Source organism: Pundamilia nyererei, unplaced genomic scaffold, assembly GCF_000239375.1.
Source record: "Pundamilia nyererei isolate P.nyererei 1_Seehausen unplaced genomic scaffold, PunNye1.0 scaffold00127, whole genome shotgun sequence".
Lineage (NCBI taxonomy): Eukaryota > Metazoa > Chordata > Actinopteri > Cichliformes > Cichlidae > Pundamilia > Pundamilia nyererei.
Window position 1 is genome coordinate 988,347 of NW_005187528.1, and position 21,104 is coordinate 1,009,450.

Consider the following 21,104-nt stretch of genomic DNA (forward strand, 5'->3'; position numbering starts at 1 on the left):
AAAAAATCAGCTATAATGAACACTAACTGTTCCTCTTTTCTGCAGGTGACGGCCAGGTGGATTTTGAGGAGTTTGTTACTCTTCTGGGTCCAAAGCTCACAGCAGCTGGGTTACCAGACAAATTCAGTGGCACTGACTTTGACTCAGTTTTTTGGAAGGTGCTCATTATAAAACATTATTTCTTGTTATTAAAAGGAGACAAAGACATCATTAATTTGGTAAACTTCAAAGCTATTAAACATTTAGGTTCTTTAAAGGAATAGCTGTTTAAATTGTTACAACCACTGATTTGTTAATGGAATCCTGGATCTTTGTTTGCATGTGGCGGCAGTCTTATCACTTAGTCAAGTCAATTTTTCATGCAAAATAGATATTAATTTATTTACAGACACCTCATTAGACAATCAGCTGTTCATTTTTTTACAGTGTGATAGAAATTAGTGGGGATGTAGCTCATGTCAGGGTTGGTTTTGTTGTAGCTGTGTGATAATAGCATTGAAATGCCTGTCAAAAAAAATGAGGTTCCAAACTGAGTCTGAAAGAAAGGGAATTAATGTGAGTTTTTCATATGCTCAGTGCACAAAAGAAGAATCACACCTGCTGAGGGAGTCGAGAAGCCCAAGAGAGTGTTGCATAGCATCGTGTAACATTATATAACAGAATACTAGTATGAAGCATGTGCTACTGGATTGATCACACAGTGCCTTCAGTCACAACAGCGAGATGAGCTTAGGCTGAGCTCAATTCATATGTGACAAGCTGGGAGTGAGACTGGTGTCTGTGCAGTGATGCACAATATTGACACCAAAGGGTCATTTATGTGTCTGAGATGCCAGGGTGCTGACGAGACTGACCAGTGATCACTAATTAAGAAATAAAACATTGTTAGTCAAATTAAGAATACATAATACAGAATGGTTTTATTGTTCTGTGAACAAATTTCTCTTTAACAATTCTGTTCACATAAAAATGAGAAATGAGAAATTAATAGTAGTTTAGAAAGTAATTACACTCACCAGACATTTAATTAGGTAGACCTTGCAAGCACTGGGTTGCCTTAATTCTTTGTGGCATGGATTCAACAAGGTGCTAGAAACATTGCTTCGAGATCCGCTCCTCTCTGGATAGTTTCTTTTTTTCTGACCAGTCCCTGTATACCATAAAAAATGGTGGTGTGGAAAAATCCCAGTAGATCAGCATTTTCTGAAATACTCAGCCTAATATGGCACCAACAACCATTGCTCATTCAAAGTGATTTAAATCACCTTTCTTCCCTGTTCTAATGCTCAGTTTGAAATTGAGTTACTGCCATGTAATTAGCTGATCAGATATTTGTATTAAACAGTTGAAGAAGTGTATCTAAAACAGTGTTCAGGGAAAGTACTTTAGATTACACCAACTAAAGGGGAATGTAAGGGATGTGGTAAAGGCTAGTAAATACTTTTGCTGCCTTATTCACCTTTATTAGATTGACTTCAGCGATTATGTTGCATTTGTTTTCTATTTTATGAAATATTTAAGATAATCTAATATTTATTATTTACTGAAAAAAACACAAAATCCCAAGGTTAAAATTTTAGATCTGGGGCACATGTTTCACCTAAAATGAGGAGCTTGCACTCAAATCAGAAATAGGATTTGTTGAGTAACAGATCCACCTGGGGAATCTCTCACTCAAATTTTCCTTTGATCTAAATGTCATTCATTTAGAAATCTAAAATGCACATTGATATCACTCATATTTTCCATCTTCTGGTAAAGCCTACACTGCAGAAAACATTTTCTTTAAATTACAAGACAGCAGTGCTATTTATGCACTTACATTCTCTTTATATTTTATGCCTGTGTGTGTTTATAGATTTTTTCTTTGCATTTGTATGTTTTTACTGTGCCTTCCAGCCTGTGTCCACGTTAATGTTAGGTGTGTCTATCCCCAGTGTGACATGCAGAAGCTTACAGTGGAGGAGCTGAAGAGGCTACTGTATGACACCTTCTGTGATCATCTTTCCATGAAAGACATCGAAAACATCATAATGACTGAGGAGAATCACATAGAGAACCCCGAGGACTGCCAGGTGGACATAGACAGTAAGGAACCTCCTATATTTCAGCATACTGCTGTGTGTTTTGTACCCTGAAGTTAAAGCGAAAGTCTAGAACGTAATCAAGATTTTCTAGAGACTAAATAAATAAATGAATGAATAAAATATGAATATTGAATAAAAAATAACATTCTGGGTTTTCTTTTTCTTTTTTCTTTTTAACTTTTAACTGCTTTGTAGAAATTAGCATTGCTTATAGGTTATAGGTCCCTAAAGCTATATGAAACATGGTGTAGCTCTTCATGGTGTATTTAAAAGATATGACATTTACATATAATAATGTATTATTTATGCTAATAACAATGTCTTTGTAAACAAAGCACAAGGTTTTCTGGGCTGTTCAGGCCCTGATAATCACAGACACTCTCTACACACAAATGGTTGTTAATTGTTGTAAATGATATCTGTTATTAATTTCTCAAATGATCTTCACTTGTAAATTACATCACATTTGCAAGCTCTGTCCTTTTCTATAATTATGTATTTGTCAAAAGTATGAGATTTCGAATTATAGGGAAAGGCCAGTAAAAATAGTAAAAGCACTAAAAGCAACAATAACAAGGACCATAGAAAGAAGATGAAAAGACAACAACACATAAAAGCAAGTCTGGAAAAAATGGGGCTTTTAAGAAGGGATTTAAAAGAAGTCACGATTCTGAGAGCCCTACCTCCCCAGGCAGGTCACTCCAAAGCTAAGGGGCCCTGCTAAAAAAGCACAGCCACCTTTAGATTTAAACTTTGACTTTGAAAAAGCCAAGAGGCCTCCACCTGTGGATCCAAAGCTGCTAACTGGCTTATATGGGGTCAGTATTTCTGTCATGTACTTCAGTGAGGAAAATCTTAAGATAAATTCTACAATGATTAAGGAGTCAACAATAAGTAAGTCAGGGTTGTGTAATGCGATACCATCTGCTAAACCTATCATGGTCTCTGGGTCTTTGAGTACTTTTTCTTTCATAAATCTTTAATTCCTTTGGCTTTGTGTAAAGAAATGTATGTTCAAGTTCTTTTCTTTTTTGTTTTCTCTTGACATTTTTTGTATTTTACTATATATTGCTAATTATTATATCTTTCCAGCAACCTCTGTCTAAATTTTTGCTTAGTATTAAAGGTCTACTTTTTAGGTTATCTCTGGTTTTTTGTGTATCTTGGTTGTCAGTGTTTATTTTTCTATATATGCCGTTGTTGTTATTCCCTTTTGTGTCCTAAGTCTTGTTCATCTCCTGCTTTGTATAGGTTTTTATTGCTTATTTTCTAGCCTTGTTTATTTAGTGAACTTCATTTAGTTCACTTTGTGTTTCCATTGTGTTTCACTTTGTCTGATGTTTGTTTGTCTTTCTGTGTTCACCTGGTCCTCTTGTCTTCTTCACGTGTCAAGTTAATCCAATTCTCCTATTCTGTTGTGTCACACTTCCTGTTTTATTTTATAACTGTTGGTCTCTGTGTCATGTGTTGAGCTTAACTTCCCCCCGCCTCTCATTGTGTCTCCAGCTGTGTATCCCACCTGTTAGCTCTCCACTTGTGAACCTGTGTGTAATCTTGTCTCGTTCATTGCTGTGATGTCCTCATAGCTGTATCTTTCAGCCCTCTTCTCTGCATTGCTGAGTATCTCCTTGCTTGGTTCCCTGCGAGTCTGTCTTTTCGATCACTGGCTTTCTTCCCGAGTTGGCCCTGAAATTTTGGACTTTGTATTTTTGGACTAATCAACTTGTTTTGAATTAAGCTTCCGCCTTCCAGCATCCAATTCAGTTTGCTTGTACTTATATTGTCCCAAATCGTAATAATAATAATAATACAGTAACAACTATTTACGTTGTCGAACAGTATGAATACATTATTATTTCTTTCAGATTAAGTTCTCATACTTCAAAATTCCCCACAATCGCATTTGAAAACAAAAAACAAACAAATAAACAAAAAAAAAAACACACCAAAACTCAGCCCTCCCATCAACCAGTTTCTCCCATCAGCAAGCTCACTCGATTAAAATGTGCTCTAGGTGCTTATCAGCAGTAAGTGAACTGCTGTGCTCTTATAGGCTGCTGTTCTGTAATATGAAAAATATGACATTATTTCTACTCCCCTCTGTCTTTCTTCTCACTCAGTGGGGAAAAAAACAAAACAGAAAAAACAAAACAAAAAAACAAATTATGCCTCTTTATTATTAGATACATGAAATTTGCTGATGATTTTCTCTCAAAAGTAATTTGATGTTTTCTCCTATGTAAATTGTTTTTAAACAATATTTGATCTATTTTCATTTATTTATTTTTTATTGGGGAAGGGGAGATGTAAAAGTACAACAGATATGAACTCTAACGTTACTGGAGATGATTCTGCAGCTGCGTTGGACCTAAACAATTACACCTTTGATTCACAATAGTCTTGATGATGTTTTGTCCTTTAATATGCCAGTCAGGTGCCCTTTCATTGGTTTATTGTTCCAAAACTCCAATTAACATTTCAATCTAGATGTAATTATGTAGCATACAGGTGTGAAAGCAAATTTTCTTGGCTGTGCACACTCCCCTTCATTTGTGTTCTTGTAGTTGTATGATTTTGTGGTGAGCTTTTCATTTGGAAATAACAATCAAATGTCTTTCAACCATTAAATAATACCAGATTCAGTGGACCTTCAGCTCATTTTGCTTTTCCTTGTGTCTCTTCCTACTTCCTTTTCCCCAGGCTCCAGCCCGACGCAGCAAGTCAAGCAAACTTGTGTGCGCAAAAGCCTGATATGCGCCTTTGCCATTGCTTTCATCATCAGCGTCATGCTCATCGCAGCTAATCAGGTGCTGCGAAGTGGCATGAAATAAGAGTTGAGGCGTTTTCTGCCTTGACCAGCATTTACTGGCTACCATAAAAGACTGTGAAGATGAAACTCAAAAACAAATACAGACAATCACATGCGTGTAAAATAAAACATGACTGTAGAATACAAAAACTGGAGTCCCCAAGGAGACAGACATTTGTCTTGGTGGCAATTACATGCCGACAACTTACAGTTCCAAGGACACCTGGACCTTACGTACCAAGAAACAGTGGCGCTCTTATAATGGACAACTAACTACACATATCACTCTTCGTAACACAACATTTAGTATTCATTAGCTATGTGCATTTGAGCAGTGTTGCATTCAGTATGGTGGCAGCTATAGAGAGTTTAGTGACTGTCCAGTTTTGTATTTGTTCAGTGTACTATGGGGTTTGTTAATATTAAATAGAAAGAATCTGTGAAATATTGTGGGAAGTGTCAATGTGTGCAAGGTCTGGAGTGCACGGTGCTCTGCAGAAATTGTATGGGGTGCAACATTGTTCAGAACCACTTGGGAATAACAATAGCTTGGTAAGAAAGTGAGATAATAGTTTATAGGGTTTAATAGGTTTGCAGGGCGGTGGATGTGACTGTGTGGATGCTCCCATTTATTCACAGGCTGCGGGGCTTTGGTCTTAGCAGGATGGTGCAGGGTGAAGTAGGTTAACTGTTCTCGGGGGGAAGATGCTGAACTGACAGGCAACTGGCTGAAAATAACTGGTCATGCAGTAAACACTCGGCTCTGTCTGCTTTGCAGGCTTGAGACAATGATCATCATCTATGCATGACATGCATGGATTTAAACAGTCGTCTTGACACATTTGTAAAAGTTCTTCTTAATGTATTAATTGTTATGACTGTGTACTAGAGCTGTTTTCGATTCCTTAATGAAAACTGTGAGCAATTGTGTGTGGTGCAGGGTATCAGCATTCACAACAAATATAAAGCATACAACTGCATGACAAAGAAGGGCTGTGGTAATATACAGTATGCTCCTAGAAAAAGTCTTTTTTTTGGAATTGCTAAGCTATGGACATCCAGGCCTGAAGTCATCACACACTCATGGGGCAGTAACTGAGTAAAAAAACACATCACTCAAGTATTTAAAGAATATGCATCTGGTTGGTAATAGGGGAAAAATGTGAAGCAATGTATTTTGTTCTTTTTAAGTGTTTTTATGTCTGGACATGTTGCTAAAGAGCAATAACTGTATGTGAAATAGACACAAGACGTTACACAAAACTCAGTACAGACATGAATCCTTGAAATTGTTTTGCATTAATTTTCTATAGCTCTTCTAGAGCACATATATTTCGTGATGTTCAAGGGAAAATGGAACTACTGTCTTATTCATTGAGATGGAAAGCTCAAGCACGAGAAGACTGTATGTCTGAAGCTGCCCATTGAGTTAAAGTTTAACAGGGGCTGGATGGCAAAGAATTGCAATAAAATAATAACATGTGAAACAACACACAAAGTGTGTAGTTTAGATTGTTGTGCATGCAATTAGGTACGGTCTGTTGTTATTAATGTGTATTGTACATATAAGCCAACATTACCAAAGCTAAGGAGGAATCTGTGACTGGAGAACTGGGCCACATAAGGGCACAATTTCTGAAATCTGATCATTTTGAATTATTGAACAGAAATCAGAAATGCTGCAGTCTCTTATAAACTTGTATTTAACACCAGCCAAAGATTAAAAAAAAAAAAAGCCCTCCACAGTACCCTGAAAAAAGACTATATAAAGACAGATCTTATGAATATCCCTTGTTAAGTCGTGATGTATTGACCTTTTGATGATACTGTTTTCTGCCCAAGCCTCTACTGTGTTGTCTGAGATGCGAGTGTTTTAAGTGCTGCAGTGCTGTGTCCCTCATTCAGTAGATCTGAGTCAAATGGGAAAAAAATCATCATTCTGCCACTGCCAGCTTCTTATTAGCAAAATTCAACATTTAAGTTACGCTTTTATAAACTCATTGTACCCTGCACTACTATTTAAATGGTTCACAAAAAGATCTAATACTGCTCAACAACAATGTCTATATAAATTATTTTGGCAGACGAGACGTCGTCATTGCAATAACTTGGAAATCATGACTAACCTTGTGTTATAGATGGTGTTTTCTAAGCTTTCGGGCACTTGCAGAGGAATTATTTCACCAACAATTAGCCAAAAGAGTTGCAGCTACTTTCATGAAATTGTATGTCCAAAAGCCTAACTTCAATCCCAGTTTGATTTTTGTTAATACCCAAAGTTATAGCAGTGCTGATCTGTATTTTTTTTAATACTTTGTTTTAAAAATACTCAACTTCTAACTCCTCTCAACCTTATACATCCTCCTTTTTCATGGGTGCCTGTACTACACAGGAAAACAGCTACAATAACCACTGAAATGGTGCCTCACTGTTTGCTTGCATTTGGGATCTGAGGGAGTATTTGGACCCAGTAATGGCTATTACATCAGACTTAACAAGGAGATTGGCTGTTCCTCAAACTTGGATCTAAAAGGAGCCAAAACCACAAACAGGAATCAAAAACACAACTATCTCACAGAGCCAGGCAGGGTAAGGACTATCACATGCACCTCAGCAATTTGTCAAAAGTGTCAGCTCTTAGGGGAACACAGACAAAAACGATAAAAGTCCATTTATTCAGATAAACCTTTGTTTCCATTTTGCACTTTAACATGTGCTGCAACGCACAAATACAGCTCACCGCCATGATTGTTCATCCATTTCCAAAAATAATTTAGACATAAAGAATCACTTTACCATAGATGTATCTATTTTTTTTTTTTTACTAGAATGTGATGAATAGATTATTACCTGACTGGCAAAAGATGCTCGCATTCACTTCCTATATTACCAGTGAGGGAACATTGTCATTGGGGAATAAAGTTATTAATTTGATTTGTTGCCATATTCTCTGAGACATTTTGGCATTGTACACAAACATAGAAATCCATCAGACATGGATGTATTATTTATTATCAGAGCAAAATGTACAAACCAATATTTATTTTCTTTTAACAGGTGAAAAAAAACTGTACAAACATGTTGGTAGTCTACTGAATGTTCTGCATTGCACTGTACTTTATACCTGTCTTTGGATCTTGCAAAAATGTTTATTGAACATGTGATATCTGTTCATTGACTCCACCTGATGTTCTTCTATGTCTGTGGAATAGTGTTTCACCTGAATAAACCATATAACAACTGTGTCTATATTGTGTCTGAAATCATTTTTGATTTGTCAAATCCTCAATCACAGACCACGGGATAACTCTATGACATGGTGTAGATCAGTTTCAGTGGTATTGATCGACATCCTGACATTTCAGATTAAAATCCACAGAAAATGATGGATTTTTTGTGGTGTATTGAATCCATGGATTGCTTTATTCTATTTGGAAACACCCTTTGGCTTAGAGTGTTTTGGCCCCATCTGTCACATTTATCCCGACAAAATGACCTTTTCTATTTCATATTTCCAAGAGCTATAGTCAGGCTGCCCTAATCTAAAGCAGTCTAGAGGATACTATTTCTAACAGTAACTAACTATAACCTGCTGGCTTATATGCACATAATAGAATTTTCTGAATTACTTACAGTACTATTACTGTATGACTTAAAACAATTCTATCTAAGACTGACTTGAATAACTAAAACGGCAGTATGTCATATAATTGAATCATTTTGACACGTCAGTAATTGTCTGTAAAGTAAGGTAGCCAACAATGTAAAGTAGCTAAATTCCAAAGACATCTTGAGATGCAAAACCTATCCAAATACCACATGACTTACTGTTTATGTTTTTGCAAAAAGACAAAAAACCCTGTGGATGGTGAAAATTTTAAAATGCATTAGTATGTATTTTTTGTTTCAGCTTTTGATAGCAGTTTAAAAATGAAACTATCAACATTAAGACTGATTGCCAAGAAAACTTTCTTTCATTGCTGCCACTAGGGCTGACATTTTCTTATGCTAAATGGCATTGGATTTCCAGCAAAAGGGAAGTATGTTTACAATTCTGTATTATTGTAGGGTCTTTACCTCACAATATAAAGCACCTTCAGGCAGTCTGTTGTTGTGATTTGGCACTATATAAAAATAAATAAACTGAATTGAGCAAACTGGCCTGGAGCAGCTCGCAGTTAGGGTTTCAGAGTTACCGATGGACATCTTCAGCATGGCAGATCCAAAATTTTAAAAAAGCCGTTTCACTGGAGGAAGAACTTTTTTTTTTTTTTTTACACTGATTGTTACCTTACACCAAATACAAATATAATATACATTAACTTTTTGAATCAAAGTACATTTAAATTCTCATCTATAAAATGGTATACTTATTTATAATAATAAGTACTGGCAAATAAAACTTAATTCTGTGGATATCAATTTTTAAACAAAGTATATCCAAGTAAAATGCCTTTCTTTCCTGAATCTGTGGAACTCAAATAGGTTGTAATGTGTTTTAACTTTCAGAAAGCTCTCACCACCTGCAACAGTCGTACGCAGCATGCAAATTATATGCAGAGCAATGCACACTTCTCGAAAACTGCTCTATTTATGTGGTTTATAATGATAATGCATGACTGCAAAAAACAGTGTGTAGAAAAAAAACACTCAAGAGGCACTTGGTGCTAACATTTCTGTTAGAAATGAAGCAAGCTAACAAACACTTGGAAAGTCAAGCACTTTCTTTCATATGGACTTAGCTATGAGCTTTATTTTCACTTGTCTCTCTTTAAATTTAAATTTTTTATTGCTTAGTACAGTAGCAACACTTTTAAGATTAACCACGTTGCTAGTAGCAGCTAGCTGAAACAGTCCGAAATCATGGCCTTAAAAAAAAAAAGGAAAAAACATCCATGTCTGTTGTTGAAACTGACCAAGCGACCTACACTAAATTAAATAAGACAACAGGCATAAGGAGTAGGATACTTTGAAGGATTGCTAATATAAGGGAAGAACATGGACACTCCATTCCAACATTTTCTTTGTAAAATAAAGTGTGCTGGAACCCAGTATATAAAAAGGAATACATGACAATGAAGGACTACTGTTTTTTCTTTATTTATGACTCTGTGTGCTGTATGATGGTTGTCAGATTATGAAGAAACAAGTGATGCTTGTAGTGATATTTGTAAGCTCAGGTTGGTGAAGACATAGGCTCCTTAACAAACTACCTAGTCTGCAGAGCCATTCTTGGATGTATTTGTCCGTAGACTCAAATAAACTCATGTCTAAATAACAATGTATTGGCTTTGTTTCCTAAATTCAGATTTTTTTTTCTGTCTTTGGCATGAAAAACTCTCAAATGTCAGTTGTGTTCATGAAATTACATAAAGGACACATAATGTGTGAAGACATTGGCCTCATATTCCCCTGGAACAGGAAAGGAGTATCATGATTGATAAACAAAAGTAACAGAGCTTACCACTTTAAATAATACTGAGAAATACTCAACATTATTAAATACAGCAATATAAGTAGTGAAATAGAATATCCTTGTATATACATGTTTTCCCCCTGAATGTAGAAATGTATGTGTAGGTAAGGGGAATAAATATAAAAATCTCTACAGACACAATTAAACAAAATAATGTACGTGCTTTTTCACTTGTTAATCCATCGTGGACTTACATTTCCACTAATAAGGTTTATACTGTTTTATAATGTGTCCACATTTTTTACAACCCGACTAGATAGCAAATAGCAGCGTAAGCCCTTACCCAAGTGAGTAACAGGTTTGTCAATCCCAGAGGGGGAGGAAATCGGAAAGTATTTCATTTCTTTTGTCTCAACATTAATCAGTTTCCGAATGCCTCAAGGTGAACACTGGTAATCAAAAGGAAATAACCGGTATGACATTCATCTTTTCTGTGCGCTACGTAAAAACCTCGGAGACACAGAAAAGAAATAGTCCTTAGTACAAACCAATGGAAGAGCAACAAACCATTATTGTGACCTAATGATCAGTGGAGGTCAGAAAATGAAGCTGCACATGAACCCACAAATCATGGTTGAAAAAGAAGAGTCACTCCTCAGTTTCTACTTGAAGGTGCAGTTCTAAAGTTAGAAGCTTTGTTGTTTAAAACCCCCCAACTTTTTTCCCTTTAAGAGAAAAGCTAGAGTTATCGCAGATTTACTATGGGATTGGTGACTCACGGTAATATTATCGCTCAACTGCAGTGCAAAAAGAAGCTCTTATTGCATCAGTCCAAAAGGGGATTTCACTGAAGTTCTGCATATCACTAGTGTCTTTGTTGCTCTGAGGCACAAACTTGTGAAAGCTTAAAAACTTTGCCTTTGTTTCAGTTAAAAGAAAATAAAAACATGCCAGTCTGGTAATGTCTGGTATTGACTGATAATTGAAAACCCAAAACTATTAAATAGGGTTTGTTTGGAAGAACACACATTTAAATAGTGTTTGTTAATAATAGCCATGTAATGTTTTTAGTTATGGCTTCACTTCACATTCGACCTCTTGCCTTGGTGACTGTATCATATCAGTATCAGCAACATATTACAGAGACAGTCTCTTGACATTGTAACATACCTCCTGTATTTTATGAGACTGACATTGTTCCCTGGATCTCCTATGAGTGAAACCGCAGGAACATTCCCTATTTATGAGCCATATTGTTTGTGTGTGTGTGTGTGTTTTGATATTTCACTGGAAACGATGTCAAACAGTGTTGTTCTCTTTATATTTGAATTTGATACTAAATTCAAGTGGATATTCTTGTTTCAGCCAATTCTTCCAAATACCCTACTCCCTTTAGTACACAACAGGTCATTATCATTCCCCAATATTGTGCTTAACACATTTAAACTATCCAACTAAATTCATTGTCAGGGGACTCTCTGTAGTGTTTGCCAGTCATTGTAAAACTGGACTGCCCATACAGCATACAGATTACTGGTGCAGCGAAATTGCAGCGTTGTCAATTATATCAGTGCATATTGCAACATCTGATCACGTTGTTTTTAACAGGGACATTAGCAGTCACATCAGGCCACAATATTTCTCACAGAGTGCAAATGATTAAAAGCGCTGGTTCTCACAGCAGCAGAAAAATCGAGACATTTCTCATCCATTACTGATGAGCCTGTTTAGCCTTCATAGATGAAACCCTGGATAGGCTCATTAGTCTTTGGTTTTTTATTTCCATATTTTAGTAAGACCAGAATTAGAAATGATTAAATACTTCATCTGAGTCATAATAATCCAGACCAGCCAACAGTAAACAAAGGTGTAGAAGGCAGAACTATAATACACATTTGCAGTGTGCAGAACACAATTTACTTTAGGCTCAAGCTTATTTATAAGTCCTATAAAAGTAGTTTGAACTCATTTTAAAGTTATCCCCTAATTCCCCACTGATCACACATAAATTAGAAAACAGAAAAATAATGTGTTGTGTGTCTCTTAATTTGTATGTGAACTGCCAGTGCCACCGAGTCACACCCGAAACCTCTCACCGCAGTCCTGCCTCCTTCAAAACTGTCTGAGAAATCCATAAGTCTAGGAACAAATAGGCTTTCTGACAGACAAAATAAAATCAGATCAAAGATCAAGATCAAATATTTATTGAAAATAAAATCAGTATGCTGTCCTCCCTGACACCTCTCTGAACAGACAGTAGGTGTAATGGTCTTGGATCGGTGACCCAGTGTTGTAGTTTTATGTATTATTATTATTATTATTATTATTGATCTTGGATTTGATCATGGTTTTTTTTGACTACTAGTGTTTTTGGTTTCGATTTTGTATTTCTTGCTTTCCAGTTCTTCTTGGTTTGTGATTTCTTGTTCTTAGGTTTTGATTCCTGTGTACTTGTGTTTAGCGTAGGTTTAGTTCAGTGTCAAGTCTGTGCCTGTCGTGTTTCCTGTTTTACTTTGAAAGTGCATGTCTCATGTCAGCATGTCTGGATTGCTTCCCCTTGTCTTGTTAGCTCTGAGTTCTCCCAGCTGTGTTTCCCTCCTGTCTCCCATTCCCTTGTTGTGTATTTTAGCCCTGTGTTTTCCTTGCTGTGGTGTGTTGTACCCTCACCAAGCTGTGTGTTCTGTCTGCCCGCCTGCCTAGTTTATTTTGTACTTTCAAGTTTAGTTAGGCGTCTAGCAATAAAGCTGCTTTTGAGTCTAAGTTTCTGTCTTTGTGTTTGAAATCATATAATAAAACACTAAAACTCACACTGAAGCTAATAAATACTAAATTAAAACTAAACTTAAATATGCAAACCTATTATGGAAACTAAGTGAAATTAAATTGAATGTAATGAAAATGTTAGAATGATATAAAATAAAAAACTAATTAGAAATATTAAACTATAATAACCATGTTGATAGTCATTACATGTTTTCATTTTGATAATTATGGCTTTTAGCAAATTAAAAATCTAAAGTCTATGATTTGAAATGATTAGAAAATTACACTACAGAAATGTCAAACTTATGTAAAGTGTGTTCATTTATTCATTCAATTCTTGATTAGCACTCCTTTATCACAAATTACTTCAGTAATGCCACGTGGCACACAAGCAATTGGCTTATGTCAGCACTGAGGTTTTATTGAAGCCGATATTGCTTTGAAAGACGACTTCAACTTATCTCTATTTTTGGGTTGGATGGTTCTCTTCTTCCTCTTCACACTATCACACAGATTCTCTATGGGGTTCACATCAGACAAGTTAGCTGGGCAATCAAGCACAGAAATAACATGGTCAGCAAACCAGTTGGCAGTAGTTTTGGCGCCACTGGCAGCTGCTAAGTCCTGCTGGAAAAGAAAATTGGCATATCTGTAAAGCTTGTCAGCAGATGGAAGCGTGAAGCACTCCTGGTGGATGACTGCACTGTCATCTACCAGCAACCACCATTACCAGCATATGATATGGCACATCACATCATAAATTTCAAATTTCAAAATGAAATGCAGAATTTACTTTCATTTGAAAAGAAGACTTTGGAAGACTGAGCAACAGTCCAGGTCTTCTTCCCCTTATAAGATGTCTCTGATGTTGTGTCAGCTTCAGATGCTTGATATTAGGAATGTAGGAACTGCAGTCATGCCTTTTGCTCATGCATAATTTTCTAGCACACTTTTCCCTTGTTATCAACTTTTCATTAATATGGTTTGACGCAGCACTCTGTAAAACAGCAAGCCTTTTCAGCAGTGACCTTCTGTGGCTTACCCTCCTTGTGGAGAATATTAATCATCATCTGGACAACTGTCAAGCCAGCATACTCCACGAAGTTTTAATTTTGATGATTCTTAGTCATAATAATCAAAACTAAAGCAAAAAGTGCTTGAAATATTTGTTTTTTAACATATGTTGTAAATGAATTTTAGTTCTTGATATTATACATTTTTTTAAATGCACAAAAGTTGAAAACAGGGGAAAACAATATGTCGGAAACCCTTCTTTTATGGGGTCGAGTGCAAAATGCAGCAGTTGTTTGTTATTAAGAAAAAAGACTTTAGCATGGCACATTATTGGAGCCAGAAAAGATACACAAGGAGATTATCTCCACAAGAAATAAGTCTGGTCTTTTTAGTAAAATAACTACAGCGGAAAATTAACAAAGAAGTTATATAATAGGGTTTCACACAGCCAAACACGAAAGCTGCTCATCTTCAGCCAACTTCCACTTAGATTTCACTGGAACAACATGTAATTTCATCCAAGCCAGCCACTTCCTCCCTCCTCCGGCCTCATCCAGCATGTTCACAGCTCAGGAGATAAAGCAATCAGAAGACTTTCAGGAAATCAAACAATGCTGCATTTCCTGCCAAGGAGAGATGTCAATCAAGTCGACCCCAAGGTCCAGGCCAGTTTACTTGTGTGAGTGAGGATCTAGGAGACCTATTTGATGCCATCAGTGTCAACACTGATAGCAGATGAAGCGTTCACTGCCGATGCTGGATTGCTACATTTAGTCCTATTCAAGATTTCTTTTTACTCTTCATCGTTTGGTTTCATTTTTTCCTTGTGTATTTGTTTTTGACAAGAAACGTTTTTAGTGTTTGCAGTGGAATCCTGCCCACGATCGAGCTATGTTAGCGAGATTTGAAAATTTTCTAAGCAATCTTTCTCTCCATTTTTTTTTATCCATTCTGTTTGGCTTGTAATATTGCTTTTATAACCTAATCACTATAGATAACTTCTAGATATATTAATGAGCAAAAATATATAGGATATAAATGGAATTTTCCCAAGATCACAAAAACAAAAAAGAAGGATTTGAATGCATTCTCTCAAGTCTTAAAAACCAGGCGTATATAACAATAGCTGGAATATCTACAGTATGTTCCTAGTGGAATCCACTAAGTCAGTTTTATTCCCCATTCGCACTTATATTCATGTAACACTTCACTTCATGCCTTTAAGCACTTAATATCATACTCACAATCCAAAGGATGAATCAGTTAAGAACACTTCAAAATGCACACTAAAAAGATCAAACCACCGACCTGCTGATTAATACAGTAGATGACCTGCTCTACCTTCTGAGTGCCCCTGCACAAAGTGTACAATCGTTCTCTTTCCCTGAGTGGAAGCCTAAAAGACAAGTTATATGTAAGTGTTACAAATAACTTGTCCTAATACTAGTACAAGTATTATCCTAATGCTAGATTTAGGGATTTAGTTTTGTCGCTGATTTACTTAAACTAAGGTAACTGTAGCAATCAGCCAGCTGTGACTGGCAAGTCAGCATTTTTTCTTTCAATTTATTGACCACCAGTTATTGTTTTCTGCAAATGTTCTCAAGCGTTTCTCCAAGGAGCTTGGAAAGAAAAGCGTCTGGACTTCTTTCGTCTGGACGCTTTTCTTTCCAAGCTGCTTAGACTACGATGACCTGGATGACTGAGATGCTTCACAGACTCTAGAGTTTCTCCTTCTCTGATTATAGTTCCACATCATTAGCACTGGAAATAAATATGGACTTACATCAGCATAACCACAAAACAGCCTTGGATGAAACACTTTTCTTCCAGCACCGAAGTAAAACACAGTCTCTTTTTAGACAGTTGTTCATCACACAGCAGTGACAGGCATATGCTTGCGTTTTTAAAAATTCATTTCTATAAGTTTTCATCATGATGCCAGATTCTGTACTGTCTTGCTTCTGTCTTTCTCGGTAGTTGTCTTCAGTGTCATTATCATTCACGTCATGCTCACGGACCAGAGCCAAGACCTTGATTGGATCAAGAGTCACAGAACTTCAAGTTTTAATTGAATTGAAGCTGCTCTCCCCAGGAGTCTACCAGTGGTCCGTGGAAAGAAATGACTAAGCAGGGCATTAAGAATAAGCATGAGACGGTTAAGGGTGCATTAACTGGAGGCTTAAAAGAGGCTAATAGCAACTGAATATCAGTACTGTGCCAATATAATTTTTCTTCTAAGTGTAGCATGACATCAGAATTAGAAAAAATAATAATATAAAAACAAATCAATATTCTATGCTTGCATGACTATTTCGTGAGCGTGTCTTTCAGCTCTTTTCAGCTCTGTGTATGCATATGCATGTACTATATGTGTACATATGGGACTCACTTGAAGAACTGTCAGCACCCTCTGATATGTTTTTCCCTCAGCTGTTTGTCAGCTTGCAGGCAGCTCGATCATCCGGCTAACTATCACAGTTAAAACATGTTTTCCCATAAGCGCCTTTGGAGAATTCTAAGAAGCTCAGTGGCTTCCAGCTTCTGCTGTTGCTGCCTCCTGACAAAAACAGAGAGGCAAAACATGCAGAAAATAGAGTTCAGAAGCAACCACTTTAGGGGAGATTGGGAAATAAATCATGCTTTGTGAATGAATTATTATTATTATTATTCAAAAATTTATTAGCATTTTCTTGTGTTTGAGCGTACAAGCGCACCCACACACGCGCACACCAAATGTTTTCATACTGTCGATCAATTAGCTTAACTGCTCTTATCCTCCTGGAATCTCACAGACCAAAGACTTTAGTGCTTTTGTCTGAAAACACCTCAAACAGAAACCAGCCCAGCCTGAATCAAACTGGCAGGCCTGCAACTGTTTCATCCCAGCTTGGAAATGGAACTCTGCTGCTCAGTTTTTTTAATACAAGTGCCTAAATGAGCCTCATATTCATATTCATATCATCAAACTCTCTTTTGAGAACAAAGGAAGAGCTGGTCAAATGCTACCATAGCAAGCGATTTATCTGAAGAACCATAACTTCATACAGAATATGTAATATAAATCAAAGGTTTGAGAAAATAGAGCTGACAGTGATTTAACTTTTGAAAAATCTTGAAAAATTTGTTGCATAGCTGACATCAAATTGAAGATTAAGCTTGAAGAAAATGTGAGATGGAAAACCAGGTCTTGAAAGCACCTGCAGTATTCTGGGCATTGTACTAGATTGTTGTGATGACAAAGGACCTGAGCCAGGAGGCAAGGTTTTCGATTTATCTATAATCCAGCCCTCACCTATGGTGAGTTCTGACCAAAACAATGAGACTGCAGATACAAACACTATGAATCTGTTATCTGTGTGAGGTGGCTGTAGAGATGGAGTGAAGAGCTGGAGTCTGAGTCTCTGATGACTCACTTGGTTGGTTTATGCTTCCAGAGCGCCTTACTTTAACTCTCTGGAAGGATCTCATCTGGCCTTGAGATTCCTCAGGAAAAACAAACAGCAAATTGTTGCTGGAGATAAGAGTGCCTGAAATACTCCCCTTAGTATTTTGCCACATGGGTAGTGCCAGCAGTGGATATTCTGTAGTAAATTACTAACCACAGTGATATTTCAGATACTTCTGGAGGTCACAAAGGAGCTTAAAAAGAAAACAACTGGACTTCTTTAAGTTTCGTAATGTCATGTGACCCTCTAAGCAAGTCCTTAAACCAAAGGGAAAAGCAATTCATGGTGTTCCACTGATTGTTTGTATTGTGAGAAAGTCTATCCTTGTCACTTCTGTCTGCTTGCAAACTACTGAAAACACTACCAACAGTTAATGTGATGAGTAGAGTGTGGATTGTAATGTGGAGGATCTAAATGTGAATGTGAAACCAAAGAATGAACTGAAAATGAGCCTTTAATGGCTGATGCAAATAGAAACAAAAGGGAAGAAAGCAGTCATCCAAAAACCAAAGCATGAGGAATAATTCCAAGGACATGAACAGCCTACATCCAAGGACAACTTGACAAGGGTAAAAGGACACACTGCACTATTATATATGCATATAGAGGACTATTCATTAATGATAAACAGGATGGAGAGGAACACAGGTGAGCAACAGGTGAAAACAATCTGGGGATCATTGGAAAACACTAAAGAAGCAAAACTAACAGAAAAACAACAGAAAATAACCAAGGGAGACAATAATACAAACACTAAATAAGATTTATGAGACAAAGAAATGAAAGGGAGCAAGGTATAAACACAGTATGAGACAGAGCGAGGCCAAAAAGAAAAGCTGGGGAGGCTACTTCTACTAAATTATAATAAAAATAGACACAAAGCAAATCTCATCACAATAAGTAAACACAAAACTAAAGACCTTGTAATGCAAGAATAAGACTGACAGAAAACTAAACTAATAGGAAATCTAAAAATTCAAACAAAAAGTTAGAACCTCAAACACCAGAACAACAAAACACCACAAATAAACTAAGGTTGTAATATATAAGCTAACAATCAAAAAACAAGAATTCAGCACAGACCAAACAAGAGAACCCAGGGATCACTACAGGTACGCTAAAGAATGTTCACAGCATGCACACTGTGATATAGTGAAATCTGGAGGGATTGGAAAGCTATCTTGTAAGATTATACTTGCACATTATTCATCCTAGTTATTTGTTAGGATTTTCTAGACTGTTGTTAAGCAAAACACCATCACACAAATGAAAACCAGCTGTAGATTTGTGTAATGCTACTGGGGTTTTTTTGTTTTGTTTTTTTGCCTGTCCCGTTTTGGCTCTTTTGCCATCAGAATTATTGTCTAAAGGCGAAGAAAGATGCCCAACGGATTTACTTTACCAAATGGACCATCCCAGCCTTGCTGTAATGCTCTATTTAATTCACCTTTTATTGTTTATTGTATTTTATTTTCACTTGCTAAATACAGGACCGATTTGACTGGGGAAAAGAAAGGGGAGAAAGAAAAACAGCGGGGAAGAGGGACGGGGATAAAGGGCAAAAAACAAAAAACAACAAAATAAGTTAATTACCTGATATTTGTTGTCTTACACACACACACACACACACACACACATACACACACACACACGACGGAGGGTTACATTGCATCAAATTGCACCATGTGCCTTCTAATATTAATGATATGATCATCACTGATTTTAGTATTACTAATTACTAAAATCTTGGTAATACTTTATTGATCCATATATGCACGTACACAAAACTAAACAGATGTGCATTATGTCACATCTGTTTATTTTGCAGTGTAATGTGGAGTTGCAGCATTTAAATTACATGCTATGAGATTTGAGACTTACAGCAGTGTTTGCTCTCCCTTAGCTCCTCCTAAAGCCTGCACCTCACTCCTCCAGGTGCAATTAAAGCACTGAAAAATTCTCTGTGTTGGAGGAGAGGGAATAATTCTCAAGTTCACGAAGGAGAAAGAAAGCATAAGTTAATATAATGAAAAAGTCAGGATAACTGCAGACTGCATTTTCCAGCACTGATAACGGTAGTGTATTCACCTATACTTAGAGGAGCATTTCCCACCACACACACACACACACACACACACACACACACACACACACACACACACACACACACACGTGTTTTCGTACACACGCACACACACACACACACAAAATAACTTACAATTACACCTCTTTCTTTGCAGGCACCTCCCTGGAGCAGGACAATATCGAAGGTCTTGAAAGCAAAATAGTGCATTTGTACAGTCTCTTCAACAGCCAAGACTATAGTATATCCATGAAGTGTCGAACGGAAGTGCCCTTGAGAGAGATGACTAACCCTCATCAGTTGACTGCTCCTTTGATTAGTTAAATGGCTCAGCTGCAATTCACATCTGCCCAAGTGTAACATTTCTGTCCTCTTTTCATTTATTGTTTAAACCAAACTCACTGTAGTTTATTGTCGAAATAACTTTGAATAACTTTGTTTACAAATTAAATGGACTTTGTAGAAGTGGCAGCAAATTACCATAAAGCTCCAATATAGGTACTACCCAACGGCCTTTGTTACACAGGTTGCAGCTTGTGACACAAAACTGAGAAAGTCATATGGAAGACCATGTATTAACGCTACTATGTTATGCAGGCTCTAGAAATGAAATGAAGTACTTCCATGCATCATGTGTAACTAGAACCCGCGTCAAAAAAAAGAAAAGAAAGAAAAACATGGAAATCTGGAATTATAACAAATAAAGCCAAAAATGAATATAACAGGATTCCAGTCCTTCATCAAGGCTCTGAGTGCTTTTTATTGAATCTTGTCTGCTAAGGGAGAAATAAAGGCTGGCTGGCTCTGGCTCATGTAAGGCCAGAGAAAGTCTGTAAAATAACACAAACCAAAACCTCCTCCCTCCAGTGCAGCAGTCTGTCAGCCATACCAGGATCCTGATGGCAGCTGCATGTCACCAGTCACACCATGTGTGAATACAACAAGACAGCTGAGCTAGTGAGGCCCCAGGTTGTGCCAGACGAGTGTAACTCTCAATTCACTCCGCAACTTCCTGCTGCCATGCGCCCCAGTCCAAGTTCATTCTTGTTAGCCAAAAAGTCTTTAAGGACTCCCTCAACAGTTGCAAAATACAAGTGGCAGCATGCTGCTTTCAATGACATTGAAATCAGGTAATGGTGCATTCCCTTTATACTTCAATATATATTAATGCTTATAAAAAAAATAAAAATATCATCTGCCTTTTATCTGAGTGAAAGAAAATTGCTGACAACAAAGATAAAGAACAGCTGGAAAACCTGTGCAGACAATATATGGCAATATATGCAATTTCAAAACACGGTATTTTGTTTACCTGTCTGGCTAGTCTAGCAGTAAGAGAGCCAAAGGGACAAATACCAGGTTGATTTGAAAGTTTTGTTGCAGATTTTAAGCAGCATTTTTGCATTTTGCAGATGTGCTGCTAGCAACCTCACATCACACTGATTCCACTGGATCATATATCAAGGAAGCTTCTCCGCCTCAT

The 21,104-nt window shown here is 36.9% G+C and overlaps 1 protein-coding gene across 1 annotated transcript in view; it reads left to right on the forward strand.

Annotated features, from left to right (window-relative positions):
• Positions 1–5,485, forward strand: part of cabp7a (calcium binding protein 7a) — a 23,599-nt gene extending 18,114 nt beyond the window's left edge. The window contains exons 2-4 of the mRNA XM_005743123.1: positions 46–158; positions 1,938–2,088; positions 4,788–5,485. Coding sequence (XP_005743180.1) covers positions 46–158; positions 1,938–2,088; positions 4,788–4,918 — 395 coding nt within the window. The 3' untranslated portion in view covers positions 4,919–5,485. The remainder of the gene's footprint in view (positions 1–45; positions 159–1,937; positions 2,089–4,787) is intronic.
• The last annotated feature ends 15,619 nt before the right edge of the window (positions 5,486–21,104 follow it).